Source organism: Pangasianodon hypophthalmus, chromosome 30, assembly GCF_027358585.1.
Source record: "Pangasianodon hypophthalmus isolate fPanHyp1 chromosome 30, fPanHyp1.pri, whole genome shotgun sequence".
NCBI lineage: Eukaryota > Metazoa > Chordata > Actinopteri > Siluriformes > Pangasiidae > Pangasianodon > Pangasianodon hypophthalmus.
In genome coordinates this window covers 11,198,694-11,219,651 of record NC_069739.1, presented here as the reverse complement: position 1 = coordinate 11,219,651, position 20,958 = coordinate 11,198,694, and the positions used below count along the sequence as shown (strand labels likewise).

At 42.5% G+C, this 20,958-nt stretch overlaps 1 protein-coding gene across 1 annotated transcript in view; it reads right to left on the bottom strand.

The window, feature by feature from the left end:
• foxo3b (forkhead box O3b) overlaps window positions 1-20,495 on the bottom strand; it is a 29,783-nt gene extending 9,288 nt beyond the window's left edge. The window contains exons 1-2 of the mRNA XM_026918057.3: window positions 19,888-20,495; window positions 19,111-19,739 (exon numbers count right to left, since the gene is read on the bottom strand). Of these exons, the coding sequence (XP_026773858.1) occupies window positions 19,111-19,632 (522 nt within the window). The 5' untranslated portion in view covers window positions 19,633-19,739; window positions 19,888-20,495. The remainder of the gene's footprint in view (window positions 1-19,110; window positions 19,740-19,887) is intronic.
• Window positions 20,496-20,958: the final 463 nt, after the last annotated feature.

Below are 20,958 nucleotides of genomic sequence, written 5' to 3'. Positions count from 1 at the left end.
TTTTCTGTGTACGGGCGGGTGTCAGGAGAAGTTTTCCCCACAGTGAACTTTCTGTGAAACGCAGAGACAGAGGCGTATGCTTCAGTGTGTGTGTGCGTGTACTGTTAAATTTCCAGGAATAATTATTGAGCCTTGTTGCTCGGTAGGAAATTTATAGTTCTCCAAGCAGTTGATTTAATAAGGGAGGGAGAGACAGAAATTGAGTTAAAGAAAGAAAGAGAGAGAGAGAGAGAGAGATTTAGGGAGGGAGAGTAGAGCGGACCATTGACACGTAGGAGGCAGTTTATAAATAAACTCAGACCAGGCGCTGATGCTGCACAGGAGAGGAGAGATATTTATATACACAATACACACGCCCCTTACAAAAAAAATGCTTAGACCCACAAAAACACACTTACAAAAAACATGAAGCATGTCTGCAGATTTCCTCTCTCCCTCTCTCTCTCTCTCTCTCTCTCTCTCTCTCTCTCTGTCTCTCTCTCCCCCATTCCCAGCTGTTCTACGTGCTGGATTGTAGAAGAGAACATTCCATTCCTTACTACCAAATGTGTGTTTTTTTTTTCTAGACAGCTCAAGGCATCTGTCTTCATTTGCTTCTGTGTATTTGTTGGTCAGGGATTGTGTATATGTGATTGTACTGTAAACAGTGGCTGCATTACAATACAATACAATATACAATACAATGTGTCCTAAAGTCTCCATACATAGAGGAAATTTTTAGCAAAATGTCTTCCAAAATTATTCATACTTAGTTTACATTTTATATATATATATATTTTTTTTCAGATAGTCTTTAAGAATGCCTTTGACAATAGAAGAACATACTGAAATCATTCTCATGGCTGGATCGGGAAGCTGTCACAAGGCTGCGATGGACTTTAACAGGAAACATGGCGAGCACGTCACACACACGACACTGCTGCCAAACTTATTAACAAATTCAAAAAGACAGGAAGTGCTGCGGACCAACCGAGACGTGGACGTCTACGAACATCCACTGACGAAGACACAACCGGTGGTGCTGCTGGCAAACACAGTTCCCTATGTATGGAGACTTTTGGGACACAATACAATACAATACAATACAATACAAGGCACTCTCATTCTTTCTATGTACATTTTCAATATATTAATCCATATTTGAATTTCAGAATATATTTAAAAATGTACTGAGCATCAATAATATGACTGATGGGATATTTTGTCAATATGTCTGAAAAAATGTACGTTGCATAATATGGCACTTTGGAAAGATAGTCTTGTTTTCCTTGACAGAGGGGGTGTTGGCCTTTCCAACCCACCCTTATTAGCCAATCAGAGGGCTAGGACTGAGCCACGCTCACTGTGTTCTTACTGTCAAACTGACTGATATAACACACATACTCACATGTGCATTAACATGTACACACAGTTTCCTCTCTCTTTCCTGCAGCAGTGAACTTCTGAAACGCACCCCCATCCTGTTGGTAACGGCACTCGAGGGGCAACGTCGTAATTCATATCAGCGTGCTCTTTACCACCTTAGATATTTCAGTCAATAATGTCATAACTTGCAATAAGCAGGGAGTAGCACAGGACAAATTTCTCTGGTGCAATTTGTTCTGTAGCTGTAAATTTTGTCCCGTGCCAGAGAACTGCACGTCCCATCCTCCCGAGCGAGCCAATGTAAACACACACGCGCACTGAACCGGCGGAGAGAAAATAAAAAAGAACTGGTGCAAGGCAGAAAAAGAAGAAAGAAAAGGAGACTTATGAGAAAACTGAACTCGGAGCCAGCCTTTTGGTTTCAGACGCAGTTAATCCCTTTAATGTTCTTATTCATTCTTGTACTTTCTCGTTTATTTTCCACTGTTGTGATCCATTCATTTGGAGTATGAACGAGACTACGGATATGAATATCCGATAAGAGAATCAGTGCTGTTTTAGGGAACTCACGGATGATTCCTGACTTCACTGTACAAATTTCATTTGTAAGGTTTAGGACTGACTGTAACGATTATTGTTAGGTGTTGAACTGAGTTAGATTTTCAGGGTGTCTGGGATAAAGTCTTAAATCAGTTTAAATCAAATCAATCAATACATTTTAAAGTAATAAGGTATAACTTTACACTATGGTCATAGTCTGATTCTTTAAAAAAAAATGATTCTACAGATATATAAAAAGTGTGAAAATATTTTTCTTAGCATCAGAGAGTTTCAGGAACCTATCTGACCAATCGAGTGGGAGGAGACGCCTTCTTCCCCCTAATCAGGAAAAGGCTAAATGGTCCCTTCCTGTCAAGAGCTGATAAATGACCAAGAGACGACATCTCAACCTCAAGAAGTTTAGCATGACCGACAAATCGTGCTACACCAGCAAGAAAAAAAAAAAAAAAAAAAAAGACCGACAGACATTTTAGCTCCCTAAATTAATGGATGACATTAATTTGCTTGGCCCAGGCCGCAAAATGAAACACGAGCTTTAACACTTCAGTAAACACGACTCATGTGCATACACACATGCTAGTCCCCTGTTGCTCAATCCACTTCCCGCTTGTCTGGCCCACTACCCCTTACCAATTCCAGCACCTCCTATGGTAATGGATATCCAGGCCCTAGGGCTTAACCGGACACCCTGCGTGGCCTTGGGCATACTTGCGCACACGCACACACACTTAAAACCACACATAAACTTTGGGCAACACAAATGTATTTTTAGCTACAGTGAAGAACACTGTGTTCTTTAAGCTCTGGCCCCACCTGCCAAAAACTGATATCACAGCGACATTTTCAATCAGACCTTTGACCAGACGTTGGTGCTGGCACTGCCAAGACACATGTAGGTTGAAAAGCTAATTCAGTTAAACCACCGCTGATCACACCACCCAGTCCACGCTGATTCCAGTGTCTCGTGATACGTGATACAGTTGCAGGAAGTGTTTCGATATTTCACAGCTGTTTTTCTGAAGTCATCAAAATGACACAATGGTGTCATTCGCTGCCCTTTAGTTCCATATAAGTGGTTTTATGAAACTGCGGCTCTCAGGACACCGTCAGAGAGAAACAGGGTTATGTACGAGGGCGAATATGTGACATATGACATGACTAGTGTTTTGCTCAGCAGACCTTCTGTATGGCCCTTACATGCCCATCTGGGGTCCATTAAAAAAAAAAAAAAAAAAGAAGTCTTTCTCTGCTTTATTTTTTATTTAGAGAGAGATGGATAGAATGCAAAAGAAAGAAATGAAGAAAAAAAAGACAGCAGGGTGCGGCTGGCTTAAGGGGCCTGATGAACTCCTCTGAAAAACATAATATCTGTTGCTTTCTTGCGTGTCAAACAGTGACATCTAAAGTAAATATGTTGGAGGTTTTACTGAAAGGGTTTTTTTTTCCGTCGGGTTTTTGGAGTCAGACCTCACCACAGATGTGTGTGCTGATATTTTCATATTACGTTCTAAACGATCTTAATGTTACTGCAGAGTCTGACTCGCAGCCTTATCTGTACTAGGCAGTAGCTCCGTGTGTGTGTGTGTGTGTGTGTGTGCTACACTCTACTTTGCTGAGCTCATCAGTCTAGGTCAAACCTGCCCGCATGCACGGCTCACTGCAAAGGAAAATGAACCTCCATCTTTTTTCCATGATACATGCATGTACTGATGAATACAGCATCAAATTCCAGTTGATAAAATATCATCGGGATACGCAGACCTACCTGCATGAAATTAACCCTCGTCTTGGTCATTTTTTTTTTTAATTCCTAGGCTGTATAGGACATTTACGATTGCATCAGAGATATGATGTGCTATTCTGACAACTAGGTCATAATATAACCACAGCATAGGTCATGTGTGATACAGCAAGCTGTGTCATATGCTGGTCTGATAAATAACGCTGAATAAAAAAAAAACAAAAAAACGGAAAGGTGCAGAATCTCATATTAAGTCTCAGATCTGATCTAGGAGCTAAAAGAGGAGAATTTACTCGTTTAATCGTGTACCTAGGACGAGCGGTGAGCAAACATACGGATCGTAAAGGCCATGATGAGAAGTAGTGAAAAAAAGGGAAACACAGTACAGTCGCAGAAGAATGCATGTCATGGGATTTTCTGCTGTAGCAGCAATTCTCATCCCCCCCTCACACACACACACACACACACATACACACACACACATGTACACACACCCCTTAGTTCCTATTCCCTTGACTTTCAAGTCACATGACTTCCTGTTTCTGCTTCTACGTGGCAGCATTAGAAAAATGAAGGCACACATCCACCAAAACACGCACTTTTTTGTCATCCAAGCCGAGACGCTGTATTGCTTTCAGTTTGGGGAGCCATTTGTTTTGTGACCGACGGCACGACCTGCTTCGGCAGTGTTGCGCAAAGACACATTTACACACAAAACCACTATTTGTCAATGCTGACTAATGAATTAGTACAAAAAAAAAAAAGCACATGGATGGATAAATACACAATAAAATGTATGATTGTGTATCGTTTACTTTTTTTTTTTTCCTCCCCCCCTTCTGTACAGCAGACGTAGTTCCCAGTGACTACTTTGCACTCCCTGAAAAGCTTGTTGCGTCATATTTTTTTTTTTACAACCCAATCTAACACTGGCAAAGTTTAAAGAAAAAAACAACAAAAAAAAAAAGAGCAATCATCACAAACAGTAAACAAACCTCCTTGGACCTTATGCACTTGGCCTTTTCTTTGTACAACAACAGACAAGACACTCCAATTTGTCCCTCTTTCATTCTGTCCACTTTTTACTCTCCATTTCCTTCTCTCTCTCTCTCTCTCTCTCTCTCTGTTTCTCTCTGCGTCTTTGTTCTGGCTCTGCGAGGCGCGTTTTCAGTAATGTAGCTCAGAGGCATGATGAAACCCACTGAAACCCTTCAAAGATCGCAGACTAACACTCCGAGCCCCCAGCTCACGCTCGAATATTGATCTTCTTGCCTCACTCTTCTCATAATACTTCATCATGCCAGAGTTTGTTTTTCTTTTCCCCCCAAAGTAATGTACGTGTGCTACAACATGTGTGCAAAATCTCACAATGGATGCTAAAGTTGCTATTGTCCCATTTCACTTACAATAAAGCAGCATGGACCTCATTTAGCGATTCATAGCCATGAACTCGCTCTCATGTTACTCATATTTCTACGATATTCATAGAAATAAAGCAGGAACACTTGCAAAACCAGGATGAATAGGTCAATGCAGCTTGGTAGTAAGCTATTAAATATTGATATTTGATTTGTTTGCTAAGATGAGGTAAGGTTTACTTGAAGAACAAGTTGCAGTGGTTAGTCTATTTGACTTAGAATACCTTAGGGCACAATTAGTCCAGATATTTTGAAACCACACAGCAGAAGACTAGCCACGTTGGCTACTATATATTGATTGCACAAGAAGGAAAACTGTCCTGCTGAAGTAGCTAACTATCTCTCTTATTGTGAGCTTAAAAAAAAAAAAAAAAAAAAAAAAAAAAGAAATCCAACCCTCCAACCTGAATTAGTGACTTTAGTGGTAAAACCCTGAACAAAAACCTGAGAGTAACCATCTCTCGTCTTTGTGGAGCTTTCTGGCATGGTGCCAGAATATCACACACACACACACACACACACACACACACACACACTGGACCAGGGCCAAAACAGTTACACACCTTTTACCCTGTTCTTCTCAAGAAAAGAAATGGACCTTCACTCACAACCTCCCATGCGTGAAGTGCACATATATTTCACCACTCAGCCAAAAAAAAAAGAGAGATGAAGAGAAGAATAGGTGAGGAAGGGATGAAAAATAGTCTCGCAACCCTTCTGTGCCTGTTGAAGGGCTCGCTTGTTAATTCTTCGGGGAGAAAAAAAAAAAAACTTGACAAAACGTGAAAAAAAGAGAAGATGAGCATGGACGACTTGAAAAACCTGCAAAGCAACACGCTCTTACACAGAAATCCTCAAACCCAACACCTGCCTCCGCCCTCCCTCAGGACTCACATAATCACAATAATACTTTTCCAAGAGCTTCGTGTTCATTTGTCCATGGGTATGTGCAAAACGTATTCCTTTACATGAAACACAGAGTGTGTGTGAGCGCACCTGGATGCTTAGACGCACACCGAGCACGCACACGAAGTTCGAGAAGTGTCCTGAGTGCAGTTTTTAACAATCTCTGGCTACACAAAAAAGAGAAGGAGAGCAAAAAAAAAAAAAAAGGATTCGTTATGCTCACACCAAATGTGTGTTTTCTTAGGAGACTAGTCTCAGGAGCTGATTCAAATGCAACAATTTCCAGACAAATCCCCTAGCTGTAACATCACGTGTTACATACAATAGCTTAGTCACTGTGGTTTTAGATAGCTAGTGGAAAAAAAAAAGGAAGTATCTTTATATTTTCTTGCAGACAGATAGTCGTGTTGGTCAGATCACACGACTCCAAGAACGTGATGTAGTTCGTTCTTGGTTTCCACTCAATCCATCAGTTTAGACACTTTGTTCAAAAGGTGTGTCCTGACTGTCTCACATGTCTTTCTCTGCAGCTCTGGTTCTTTCTGTGTGTTTAAGAGTGTAAGTGGAGACCTTGTGTAAATATAGCCTTCTCACACCACGGCTTAAGAGGACTTTAGGAAGACTTTTGTGACTTTTCTAACCAACCGCAAAGCCACACTGAACCCAAAGCTATTGCTGAAAGCTGACTACTTCTGCATTTATTCTGTGTTTTTTGGGGTTATAAATAGCAATGTGGTCTTATAGTTTAACTTCTTCCTGAACTGCATATACTGCTGAAGATATGCATTCATCGCTTGTGCACCGTCTTTAGAGAAGCTGCATGCACATATGTGTGTGGGCTGTCTGAAATCTGGGTAAAGTCTGAGCATACCATCAGTGAATAATTTATTGGCAGAGCATTAAGTTCTCTGACAGACCTTTACAGTGTGTGTGTGTGTGTGTGTGTGTGTTTGCTTTTAGAGCTGTAAAATGCAAAGCCAACGAAGCTTATGAGTGTTCAGAGTGGCTTTTTGGTCTAGACAGCTGCAGTGTGATGACACGACCAAAGTGACAACTCAGGTTTGCGCTGATGGGTGTGTGTGTGTGTGTGTGTTAGATTTTTCAGATGGGTTTATCCTGTATATCCCTGCGGCTAGCGCAAACTCGTGCAGCTCGTCACACTTTCAACGTGTGCAGCAAGTGGCGAGTGGAGTTCCAAGGAAGAAGAGGGCAAATTTAGGGCACAGACTCCCAGAGGAAATCATTTCCTGCGGGATTTGGAAAGAGCAAAACGCAAGTGGAATGCAGAGGGAGCAGCCAGTGACGCTACTGGAAAACAAAAAGGCACCAGTTTGAAAAGCAAGCTGGTTTGACCTGTCACCATGGTAACAAGTCAATGTTCTGCAAGTGCACCCTCTTTTTTTACAAAAAAAAAAACAAAACATTTCATCTTGAAATGATTGTGTAATTTTAATCTAACTGCAAAGGTTCCCCTAAATTTTACAGAAATTGAACATACTGTAGCTGTGGTTTATTTTTTTTCCCCTCTGTGAGTTACAGTTGGAGTGTAGGAGGCCTCTCTGTCAACTCTCTGTGGTTCTTTCTCTCTCTCTTTCTCTCCCTCCCCCTCTCTTCTCTCTCTCTGAAGGAGTGAGCTGGAGGGCTGCCAGGGTACAACGGTCACAGCACACACACACACACACAGACACACACATTGTGCAGCCACACTACACACTGACCTACATACACTTCCACTGCGCTGAGTGGCCCACTGAATGTTCCAGCCAGTCACATGTGGGGGCGGAGTGCTGTCTAACCAATCGCGTCAGCTCTTCTATTCTTCATACAGTTTAGCCAGAAACAGACTGAAACAGAGAAAGGGTCTGAAAATGGAGTACGAAGGGGGAAATGGACCATCACGGAAAAAGGTTTGCTTACTAACAGAGGTACAGAGAGAGACAGAGCGACTATAAACCGAGACAGACAGACAGACAGACGCTCATGACTAGACCGATCATTTAGAAAGTTTAACACAGAGGCCATGCCCTTTCCCTGCCAGTCACACCCACACACTTTTAAGTGTCCTGCTGCATGGACTTCTTTCTAATTACACAAGAAGCATCACTCAGCAATGTGAACTGACCAGTGATACTGGTTTCAGTCTCGTTTTTTTTTCCTCGTCTAATTTCTAGACACATTTATTTCAATTTAGGGTCATTAACTTAGGCAGACACAGTCATCCAAAAAAGCTGGATGCTTTGGGCTTCACTCAAGCGCACAGCAGCGGCGCTCAGGCACTCCCAGCGCTCTAAAGCAACCAGAATGGTCACATTTCTGCCTGGTCATCTTTCACATTTTAGGTGAACATGATAACTATTACTACAGAAACTGTCATTCAAGGTCACTAATAGTCCTATGTCTGCAACCGTCTGGTGACCTCATCAAGCCGTCTGATTAGCCAGTGATAAAAATCAGGCTGATAAAGGGCTTCCCTCATCTGCCCTCAGCGGCTACCTTTGTTCTTTTTTTTGTCTTCAATTCATCTCTCTCTTTCTTTCACTCAATTAGTCCTTCTCACTCTTTCTGTGCGCTTCCTCGCATGGTCATGGTATCTGGGTGTGATGATGTGGGAGATGTAATCAGCTGAAGCAAGCAGATTACTGTATGATTCACTGACTGTTCTACCCAGTGTAATCACATATACATACTGAGAGCCGCTCACATGATCAGGCACCTGACTGCTACGACATCCCTAATCCTTACAGACCAAAGACCTTACATTCACACGGACACAAATCTGCAGCACAGACGGTGCCTTGCATAAGTACTCATCCCATTGAACGTTTCTTGTGAACACTGTATTCATAAAAATACTACTATACTTTCTGCCTGGCTGCTACTCCTATAACTGCTATGTCCATATACGGTATAAGCTTATCTCAATGTTATCTCGTTGGCAGCTGTCTATGGTTGAAATGACAATAAAAAGCCACTTGACTTGACTAGACATTTCGTAATGTGGCCTCTCGGTTGCTTCTCTAAGACTAACGCCCTGGCTTTTCGTAGATTTCCTCGTCTTGTGCCATATTCTTTTCATTTTTAATAATCAATCCATGGGCCGGTAAAAGTGTGGGACACGTTTTAATAACCAATCTCTGATTAATACTTTTCCAGAACTCTGTCCTGGACTTGTTGTGATAGCTTCCGGGTTTTCGTGGTATGTTCTCTTTCTTCTAGGAACAGGTGTATTTATTTTGAGATCATGTGACACTTTAATGGAGCTCAGGTCAGCTAATGATGTGACTTCCGATGGCAACAGGTTTCATCAGAACTTACAGGTTTCACACAAACACGAGTGCATACTTACACAATCACAACTTCTACGTTACTTTTATTTGGAAATAATTTCAAACTATAGAGTATAGATCCCTCCTTTCAATATTATGGGTTATTTCGTGTACATTCATGATAATATAATCCCAATTAATCCCTGTGGAAAAGGTCAATATTTATGCAAAGCTTTCTAGATCTGCTACAGTTGTAATAAATTCAACATGACTACATTCTTTTTTTTACAACATTTGATCAAAATGTGCAATACAGTGTCTGTTGCACACAAAACCTAGCAAAGCATCACTGTTGTAGTCTGAGGTTGTGTGTGTGTGTGTGTGTGTGTGTGTACTTTTTTTTTTTTTTTTGCACGTGCAGCTTTTTTGTGTTTTCATGGAAAAACCTCTGAAGCATCGGCACAGCTGCAGGAAGCGGGGGAGAAAGAGGGAAAGAAATACTAGGTGAAAGAAAAGCAAAACAAACAAAAGAGAAGGAGACGGGAAAGGCACATTAACCCGTATACACACAGAGAGAGAGAGAGAGAGAGAGAGAGCGAGAGAGAGAGAGAGAGAGAGAGAGAGAGAGAGAGAAATGAGCGTGAAAGGCAAAGACAGCTTGAATGTTTGCTAAATTGATGGTGAGTACAAACCAAAAATACTGGCCATATGATCCATTATACAGTGTGTTACTGAACACAAAAGCAATCCTACAGACATGACACTCCACATGGTAAATTAATCAGGCTAAAAGCCCTCTCAGGCAAACAGTGATGTCACCACCAACTAGATAATGATCCAGTCTTGCTGGACTGCTGATGTGCTTGTTTATCTATCTATCGTTTTTCCTAATCTGTCTCTCTCAACCACCATTTTTTCTCCTTCCAGTATCTTCATATGTACGTTCGTGAGCATGAGTCTATAGTCTAAGCGCTTTTGCTTGCCTTGCACAACGCCTGACGTCCAATTTCCTGTTTCTCAAGAGACGTACTTCATATACGACTTTGTGGACATATTTATGACGATGTGTGAGAAGGTTTCTTTAAGTTTTATTATAGCTAACTGACTAAAAACTACTTCTAAGCTGATAAAAGAATGCTACATTATCAACACGTGTCTTGCTGGCGTACAAGCCACTGTTCTGATTAGAGGATGGAAAAAGTCAGCATATCTGACGTATCATGGCGTATCATCTTGAACACCTGGAACTGGCTTGCAGACCCTCTTAACATACAATATTTGTACGTTTGTATTACATCTAGTTGGCACTGTTGTAGATATTCACAACCCCATTACTGGAAAGGAAGGACAAAAGGGCTCCACTTTTGTCACTTTTCAGGGATCTACATGGTCATGTGACCGTGCTGTCCTCTACGCACCAAAGCACTGGATATAGCTTGGAAAGATACTCTGGCACGCTGAAAGATGCGCTGTTTGCCTACTCAAATTAGTGGTGCTGTTCTGCTCGGTGCAACAAATTTGAGAAAAAGAAATGTCAGGTTTCACTCAAACTCGCACTACTGTACATGTCAGAGTGAGTCGAGTCTCCCGTCTGCTAAACTGAGATTTAAAAAAAGGAGCTAGAGAGAGATAAGGTGTGATCCGGGCCTCCTCACTGAAGAAGAGGTAGAAGAGGAGAAGGAACGCAATCACTAATTCAGAGATTGACCAAATTAGGGCTGTTACAGTTTGTATTTTACATGAAACAATGCCCATGCGCGTACGCATTAGGAGCTTTCTGTCTTCTGATACAGCTGGACGCTCTTGCACCCTTCTCCCTGCCTTAACCTATGTTCACACTAGCGAGCAACAAAGCGACAAGAAATAAAGTGTGGAAAGGAAGAAGCAGAAGTCATTGGTGTCTCTGATGAGTGTATGTGACTAGTACATGTGCTAGAAAAACGAGCACGAAGCCTAGCACGTAACATGAAAAATTGAACTTACAATACATTTTATGCAAAAGTGGTGTGTGTAATTTGTATACTGGGCTAGCAGTCGCTTCACGCTCACTAGGGACGAACTACATGTGACACGAGAGAGTGTGAACGTAGGGTTAGTCACTGCAGTTGCTTCAGTTCAGGAGTCTGTATTAACATATGCTTCTTAGTGTTATGGAAATATTACTGAAAAACTGTAATAGAAGCAAGAAAATGCATCATATATCATATAATCTGACACATATATACTGTATGACGCATATCATCTGACACACACTATTAAAACCAGTGTTACTTTCGCCCACAGGGAAAAAAGAGGAGTAGACTGGCGCACATACCTAAACATACAAATAAGGGAACCTGAACACGGGCTCTGAAGCATGCGAACAGAGCACTGTGCTGGTCTGTGTGCGTCCATGTGTGCTGTAGAAAGAGGCCTCACTCAACAGGCTAACACATGGGGGATTAATGGGCAGGAGGGGGTTGGATGCAGACACGGGAAAGTGAACTTACTAAAGCCTGTGACCCTGTGCGCTCTGCATGTGGGACTCCAATCAGTGTGAGAATCTGTTCTGTGAATGCACTGGATTGGCATTCATTTGTTTAAAGCAGTGAGTCCACTAAGAAGCCCTAGCACCATAGCTGCTTTAATGCATGGTAAAGTATGCTGTGTGTGTACTCTTTCACATCCCAAGCTTGCTGAAAGCCAGGCTAACAATATTGCCTTTCTTCTACGCAGGCATGCTCTGGCTATGTTTATAACCTCTTTCACACATGAAGGCTTAGAAACATCTAGAATGCTTGCATGCATGCATGCTTGTGTGCACCTCTGAAAGGCTGGCATGTGGCTGATTAAGCACTGCCCATGACTACTCTCTGTCAGCTAGCATGTGAACACGGGTGCGCGGTTCTTTTTGTGAGAGGTCATGCCTGCCTTCACGACAGTAAAAAAAAATAAAAGGAGTGTTTCCCCAACAACCATTTTATTAATTCACTCCAATTCCATTCCACTAAACTTAGTTATCTAGTCTTCTCTGGCAAGAGAATGAACATCTAGGAGCTATTTAACTATACCACATGTTATTATGTTAATGTAATTCCTGTAGATTACCATTTATTACGATGTCCTCCACTTTACTCTGCAGCTGTTTAAATCCAATCTTGATTTTTTTCTGATTTAAAGAGTCTGATTTGGAATAATAAGAAAGCCAATGTAGAGGCATGCGTGGGAATTTATTTATTTATTTATTTATTCTTGGAAAAATCCCAATCTACCCACTCTTATAGAAAGTTTGTCCAATCCTGGTTCCACAATTTTTATTTTGGCTTGCACCTGCATGTGATATTTTTTAACAAGCTTCGTTACAGATTAGTAATTTAAACTAGACTGACCCTGACCAGAATGAAGCATTAGAGTAAAAACCTCCCACTCCTGCACATTTTGTAAGCCCAGTCTTGATGCACGCATATACACCAAACTACCAAACATTTCTTGTAAGAGTGCACGTTCTAAGAATACAGATTGCGACCTAATTGCAAAAATGTGTGAAGCGTCAGCTATTAACAGTGGGTACAGGAAAGACAGACATGCAAAGAGAAAGAGAGAAAGAGAGAGCGATAGTAGTCTGAGTAAGCCAGGACTCCATATGCCTTGGAGCTCTGGAGCAATTTCATGCCCTCATAAACCCTGTAGTGCAAAAGGGACGAGAGAGTGAGAGAGAGAGAGAGAAAATGGGGGAGGATAAGTAATAAGTAGAGTGAACAAAACCGAAAGAACACACAAATCTAGCCACAAAAGCAACTCAGCTGTATGTCGCTAGATTAGAGCTGCAGCCTTTAATGTGTGTCAAGTGCTGATAGCGTTACAGGCACAAACCTGTTCGCCCACTGTGAGTGAAATGGGAGATCCTGAACAAGCACTGAAACTTTACTGCAGGACTTAGGCTCGAGTCCTGACACTGCACTTTTCCAGCACGCCTGCTCACACATACTCAGGGCTGCCCTGGGGTTACAGTTAAGACAGGTGTGCAAACACTAAACGTGTGGAAATTTGTGATAAAGGGCCTCAGATAGCGTGTGGACAACCGTCCTCTTTACACGCATTAGCCGCATGCTAAATGCGAGTCCTCGATTGCTGTGCCTGTAGAGCTAAGCCCTCAACTGACCTCTCTTATTTAGAACATACTGTACGATAAAGTAGCTTAGTGTTTTCAGCTTAGTGTAACTCTTTCCAACATACAGTACAAATCAGCACACACAGGGCTTGAAATGAAACTTTGCTAGCCAAACTTACGCTTTCTAAAGTCTGAAAGGAGACCTAAGTGGTTTATTCCCACATTATATATGTTTCTACCTGAGTATGAAGACAGCTCATGTATACATTACAGCAGCTTTGACTGTCAAATTTCATACTTGCATGTGGCTGCTATGAATAAAACAGCCATTTGTTCAGTCACAGAGCAGCGCCGGTCTGTAGGGGACTACTGAAAAGGAAGTGAACAGGAATGTCGCAGTTCCCAGAAAAAGGGAGTGAATTAACGACGTCTTTGATAAACATCAAGATTCAAAACAGAAGTCTCAATTGACAAACTTGGTGTAAACCAAAGCTCGGACAGACAACACAAACACCATCAATCGTCCACTAACATACCCAGCTCATTCCATTGTTCTCTTTGTCCAGCTCTGCTTAGCTCAGCTCTTCCCTAGAGAGGGCACACTAGATCTTTATGCTGGCTGACGAATGATTTAGGCTATGAGCCACACCTGGGCCACGCTTCAATCCTCCATTGTCCCTACTTAGGGTCACTGGAAATCACAACCATAACAATAGATCTTATGGTTTTTATGGTCCCATATGATATGCTGTCACTAGATGTGACATAGTAAAAAGGGAGGATAAGTAACCAAGAAATGCTAGGTACTAAAGAAAATGGAGAGTGAGATAAAGTACCTTTGATTCTGGATTAAAAAATGTAATAAAAGCCACAGCATTAATCTGGCGTAATGTTAACTGAGATCTCACTCCATAATGGCTGCTGGGGCAGTAATTATCCACACGGGCCACTCAAACGGATGAATTAGACTGCGCAAGTCTTTAAAGAGTGTCCGTTTCTTCATTTTTTTCAATCCAGAGCTCCGTTTCTTTTCATCAGCGCCATCTCAATGAGGAGCTCCTGACACAGAATGCTAGCTTTATTGTAGTCAATTAATTTTTAATCAAGAACAATTTAGCCTCCCCTGCTCAGCACCACTGCCGTGGCACACAGCCGTAATTGGAAAGGACAGGTCGTGAGGAAAACAAATTAAACTTTCAAAAGCTTTGGGTCAGAGTGTTTTGGTGAAGAGCGTATCAGAGGGAGGGGGGCGGGTTTGGTGGCAAGACCAAGAAATCCAAAAGCGTTTGTCGCCTAGTGGACGCCTCAGAATCTCAGAATATGCACAGCGTTATGATGTTTATTGCTTGTTGTCATGTCAATATAGCAGGAGCCAAACTGAGCAGAGACGAGGCTCGCTCATTCCATGATCGTGTATATGGAGGGATGGGACGCGTGTCCATCACAGGGCGCCGTACACACACACATTCACACACTGATTCACACCTGGGGCAATTTATCTCAGCCAGTACACCTACAGGCAACCAGAGGAACCCAGAGGAACCCAGAAGGACATGGGGAGAACATTCATAGAAACGCTGTATAGATAGTAACCCGAGCTCTGGATCGAACCGGGGACCGTGAAGCTGCACCACTGTGCCGAAATTTTCTTTGGGGGTGGGTGGACTGGGGCAACTAAAATACTCAACACTACACGCATTTCTAATAGCCTCCTACACACTTCCCAACCACCTGTACTGATGCAAATTCTGAATTTGCACATAAGCAACCCTTAATATTAAAGACAGAACAAGCTCAGGCTTGACTGACATGGAAACATTGGTGGCTTGATAAAGACATGATGCAATAAATTATTTCAGACAAAGGAGCGTGCCTTTCAGTCTCTCCATGAGCGTGTGTGTTCATACTGTTACCCCAGCTCTGAATAAATGCAGTCGTAATTGATGGAGACACATTTATACACGTTTTGGAAATCTGCTCAAGATTTCCATCAAGAAAACATTTGGATGGAAATGTATCTGTACTCTCGTAGCCCTGTCACCCTGGGCTCTGCGAGTTACCATGGCAACACATGACCATCTGAAAAACCTATGACTATCCTCGCTGACAAAACACCCTCGCTCACCTTTTTTTTCCACCCCACACACAATCACACACACACACACAAATGCTTTGTGGTAGCAGTGCCAGCCAGAGAGGCGCCCACACCACCTCACCCTCTCGTGAACTTACACCACACATGGGCAACCATGGCAACAACCACCAATCACATGACCCTACAAAAGAACACATTATTTACTTATGAGCACATACGAATCAGGCACAGCGCTACAGATATGATACGAGACGGAGTGCTGCTGAAATGCATCCCTGTGCTTCACCCCACACGTATTTATTCAGTCAATACTCACTGTTTTGCAGGCTTGGGCACTGAGCTCTGTGTTTCAGTGAATGAGGCAGAAGACATAATTGCCTTTAAATGAAGGACTTATATATATAAAGCCCCCACTCACTAGGCAGTGACACCGATCCTCTCAGTTCTGTTAGTTCAGACATGCAAGTCTTCTCCGTGCCCCCAGCAGCAGGTGTTACAGACTCCCCCAGATTGCTGCACAGTGACCCCAAAGCACCCAATATACACATGGGGAAACGAAACGTGCATTCATTTAAAAATTAATAAAAGAACCCGAAATACGAGTGAACAACTTAAGTATCTTAGAAAGAAGTGTGGAGTAAATCATTTGGCATTAGAGTTCATTCAGTGGAATGCTAAATCAATAAATTATCTTTCACCCTGCTACTATTTCACATCCACACATAACAGTGTGTGATAGATTATTAGAAGAGTCCCCGCTGGCTCTTCCACACTGCATAGCTCCGTACTGTTTCATGGACTGGCGACTGGGAGTTTATGAGCACTGCATTATTACCTATGCTGACCGTCCTACCCCATCCCCCTCTTCTCTAACTGCAGCAGACCCCAGCAGAACAAAGGAAAGTCCGTCCTGACGTCTAGATATGCTCATCAGACACACCGTAGTGAGGCTTCATTTCTCTATAGTAGCCCTATGTACAGTATGTGTGCAACCAGGAGCTAAAAAACCATCCCCTGACCTCCTCACGCAGGTTAAACCAGCCCTGTCCTAAGATGACGCATTAGGTATCACACTAATTTGAAAACGCATGGGGCAGAAGATCCATCCGTACACACCCTCTGAGCTAAACATACACAACTCAAATGCATGAGATCATTTGCCTGCCTCCTTTTTTTTAAAACAAAAAAATTGTCTACATTTAATTCGACATGCTGGCACTGTGCCAGAACTTCGGTATAGCTCTAGGAAGGAATGTGTTTTGGAGCATATAGGACATTTCTCAGACAATAACGGAGAACAAAAGCTATCTGAAGCAAGGTGTGTGCATGTATGGCACAACAAAAAGCCATACGGGGTGGTTTGTGTTCTCCAATGTGACCTGACTATACTGAAAGTATAGCAATGATGACCTCGACTGCTTCACATGTCTGGTCATATGTGTTGACCTAACTGTGCTAAACGGAGCTCAATACTGGGACACAGCACTCGCCACACGTGCTTTTAAACAAAACTGGGCCGAAGAAACTAATGTATAGACCCATGCTTGTTTACATTAGGGCTATTTTGACGAGTGTACATCAGTAAAACAGACAGCAATGTGGTCTGTGTGACTGTCCCAAAGATTTCTATTCAAGAAAAAAAGGATCATCTGTGTTAGTGATAGTCATAGCTGCAATCCATGCTAAAGGCACACCTTTGCCATTTCTGCTGTGTTGTGAAATCTCGTCCAAATAAATGTAACCAGATTCTTATGATTTGAATGCATGTGCCTAAATCTGAGGAGTCTGGTTACACCTCATAAGCACAGATTCCACCACACAGCAAAGACTATAATGATGTATATACAGTATAGCAATTTTGGCAATCTGTGCTGTTTTCACTCCAAATTTTAGGAACGGTGAGACACAAATCTCTGGTTGTTACTCCAGTCCCACTGGTTCTGACCATCTATGTCTAAATACATCTAAATTTTAACTCGTGACAGTGTATCTTATAGGTCCTGAGATTTGGGGCATTTGAAGCTTCATTAATCCAGTGTAGATTCTTCATACATCCAGTGGAGGTTTCAGTGAAACCTCCAGTGGCCTCTCATTTTTTTTATTTATTCAACTGATAACCAAGTCAAGAAGACTCGCACACACACTCACACACACACAACACAAACACGCAACACAAAGGGGAAGACACGTTCATTCTACAGATGGGGAATGTAAAAGAATTCCAAACAGGTGTACTGAATGTGGGACTTTTTTTAAGATTAGGGTAAGTTATGTCCTAAGTTAAATTGCGAAATATGATTTAACCAATAACCCCTAAGTAGCACAGACATTACAGTAACACTTTGCGTAGGTGCTATAAAAAAAGTTCGAGCTAATTGAACGTGTGAAGAGGTTTATCGGATTCATTAAGTGACCCAGTTCAAAACAAGAACGCAGCTTTGCACCTGAAAAGCAACTTGCTATGAAAAACATGCTGTAAAAACAAAGTCAGACCAAAGAAAGAAAAGAAAGACAAGAATAAATTATGTGGATTTTCATCACTTGTGTTGAAGTAACTCAAATATTTATATATATATTTTTTAATGTATGTAATTTTTGAAGGTGTATGAACTAGCCAGTGAGTCAGATCTAACCTGTAACGTTATCTAATATTATGTTACGCAGCACAGTGCAGATGTCCATAAACGCCTACATTTTGGCCTGCTATTTGCTTATAGCTAACTATCATCAGGCCTGTTGTTACTGTTAGCTAATCAACTAGCTAGTAGTCATTTCCAAGATGCTTGAGGAGTCAGTTAGGTGTAAGATGCTCTCCGCTGTTGACTTCTCTTACAGTTATATACATCGTCTAGTGTCTAGCCACCTTTACGCAGTATGTGTGTGGAATAACCTATGAGCAAACCTTGACTGGAACATGCCCAGGCAGGTTTACTGTAAAGTGGCCATGCTGTAGAAATAGGAAACAAGTCACGCCTTTTTTTTTTTTTTTTTTAAAAGATTTCATAAAAATTCTCCACCAGATGCCTATAGATATTGCATTTCACACACTATGGAGGTGTGTGTCTCTCAGCATTAATTACTGGAGAATCATTAGCATGGTGTGGCCAGAGCAGGATAATAACTTGTTTTTGTTTAGGCCCATAGCCTATGTCCTGCAAGACACAACACGCAGCAGGCTACAAAAGGCCTGAGAGAGACACTTGTCAGTTCATGTGTGTTTTTTTTTTTTTTTTTTTTTGCAAGGTATTACAGGTTAACAGTGGTGCTTAAATTATGGATGCTTAGGAATTTAGTCACTGCATAAGCTCATTGCATTACACTGATTTATGCTTCTTTGTTCTGTTTTGAAATAAGTCTCTCAGAGAAATTATTCATGCATCCATTTTTAAAAAAAATCTCCTTCAAACAACGAGTTCAGTAAATATTTAAAGGTATGAGTAACTGTTTTGTTTACATATGATGTCATATGCATTGCCACGAAACTGAGTCACGCGGGCGCTGCTGTCGCTGGGCTTAAGCGCGCGCCCGTCTTGCGATGCTCGCGCCCGCCAGGACATGTGTTTCTTTTGTTTTTGTTTTGCTTGTGGTCGTGCACTCAGCACCAGTACCTTACCATGAGCATGCATGAGTAAATCGGTATAACCTGGATCCGAACAGTGCCTACGTACCTTCCAGCCAGCGGAGCTGTTGCTGTCTCCTTTGTCTTTGAAGTAGGGGACATTTCTGACCATCCAGTCATAGATCTGAGACAGAGTCAGTCTTTTGTCCGGCGTGCTCTCTATGGCTTTTGTGATAAGGTCTGCGTAGGACAGGTTTCCCCAGGCGTTCCTGCGAGATGAGGACTTGCGTGGGGTTTGCGGCTGCACCCCCTGGCCATTCACCTCAGCAGCGCGCGCTTTAGCCTCGACCTGGGTCTGCGATCCCGCCTGCTCCTGGTCCTGATCCTGATCTCCGCTCGAGCTCAGTGCATCGGGCCTGCCGTCGTCTCCGTTCGCGCTAACAGCCATTGCACTCTCCTCCTCATCATCCTCTTCCTCCGGGATGATGTACGTGTCGTTGGCTTCTGGCTTCGCCAAGCTGGACTCCGGCAGCGGCCAAGTGCATGACCTCGGCCGCTTCTGAGGCTCAAAGTCCGGGTCTATGGCCACGTCCAGACTGGACAGAGGCTCGGGGGATGTTGTCTCAGCCATCGAGACGTCAGAACCTGTAGACTATCGCTGCACGAGCTCCCCTGTGCACGTTTAGACGCGTAGTGGCGCGCTGTCAAAGTCGCGTGCCATGAACGCGTCCCGACAATCTGTAGAGCGTCAACAGAAGAAAACACACATGAATTAGGCTACAGATGGCACGTGCTTAGGCAGAACTGTGCACTCTTATAGTCTAACATGATGATGTGTGTATTACAGTCTAACCACACACACACACACACACACACACACACGCACCATTCACCGGGACCCGTTCAGATCCCGCAGCCTTCCCCGCCGTACACCGGGCTCCGTTTCCGCGGCGCGCTCGAGCTCAGACCGAGCACTGATGTAATGCAGCTGTGTATCTCACGCGCACTTCGCCAATGGCCAAGGAGAGAGCGCCGCAACGTCACTAAAACCATCCCATTCAGTCAGATCTCCATGCACTCTCAAGAGCAGCAGAATTAGATTTAAAGACAAATAATAATAATAATAATAAAAATTAAATGCGCAGATGCGTCAGATGAAGAAAGCTAGCTCGCATTAGTCATTTGGCTTCCCTTCTCCGCTTTCCTTTCTACTCTAAGGTTCACAAAACAGAAAGCTGTGCAAAACAGAAAGAGGAAAAAAAAAAAGTGGGGACACCAGCCTACACCTCGCGATCTGAAAAAAAAACAAAAACAAAACTAGTGCTGTTGTTCTCTAAGTGTACTCTATACTGTAAATCAGACCCACAAATCCGTCCTCCTTCAGCACTAAACGCGCTCCTGTGCAACTTATACAAAGGACTGACTGCAGAGACAGACAGAGAGAGAGAGAGAGAGAGAGAGAGAGAGAGAGAGAAAAGATTAAACCCGTCATCCACCCCTCCCTCCTTTCCCTGCGCGTGGGATCGCCTTTTAAAGGGCCATGGCCCATGAAGTACACCAAGCACACACACGAGGGCATGTTCAGACAAGCCTAAGATTGCCAAATATAGTGCAAGTTGCATGAGATTGAAGATTATGTTTGCACACACATCTGATAAACTATTGACGTTCATACTGTAGAAAACCGGAAATGCATTTTTTTTTAGCATGTAATGGTTACATATTAGGATTAATCAGCAACTACAACTTGGACTGAACAACAAACTAGCTGTGTGTGCTAATATACCCTATATACATATATATATATATATATATATATATATATATATATATATATATATAGATAGATAGATAGATAGATAGATATTGTTTGCTGGTTTAGGTTCTGGACACTATACTGCCAAAAGTATGTGCACCCCTGCCCATCTCACCAATATGTAGTTCTTTCCCAAACTGT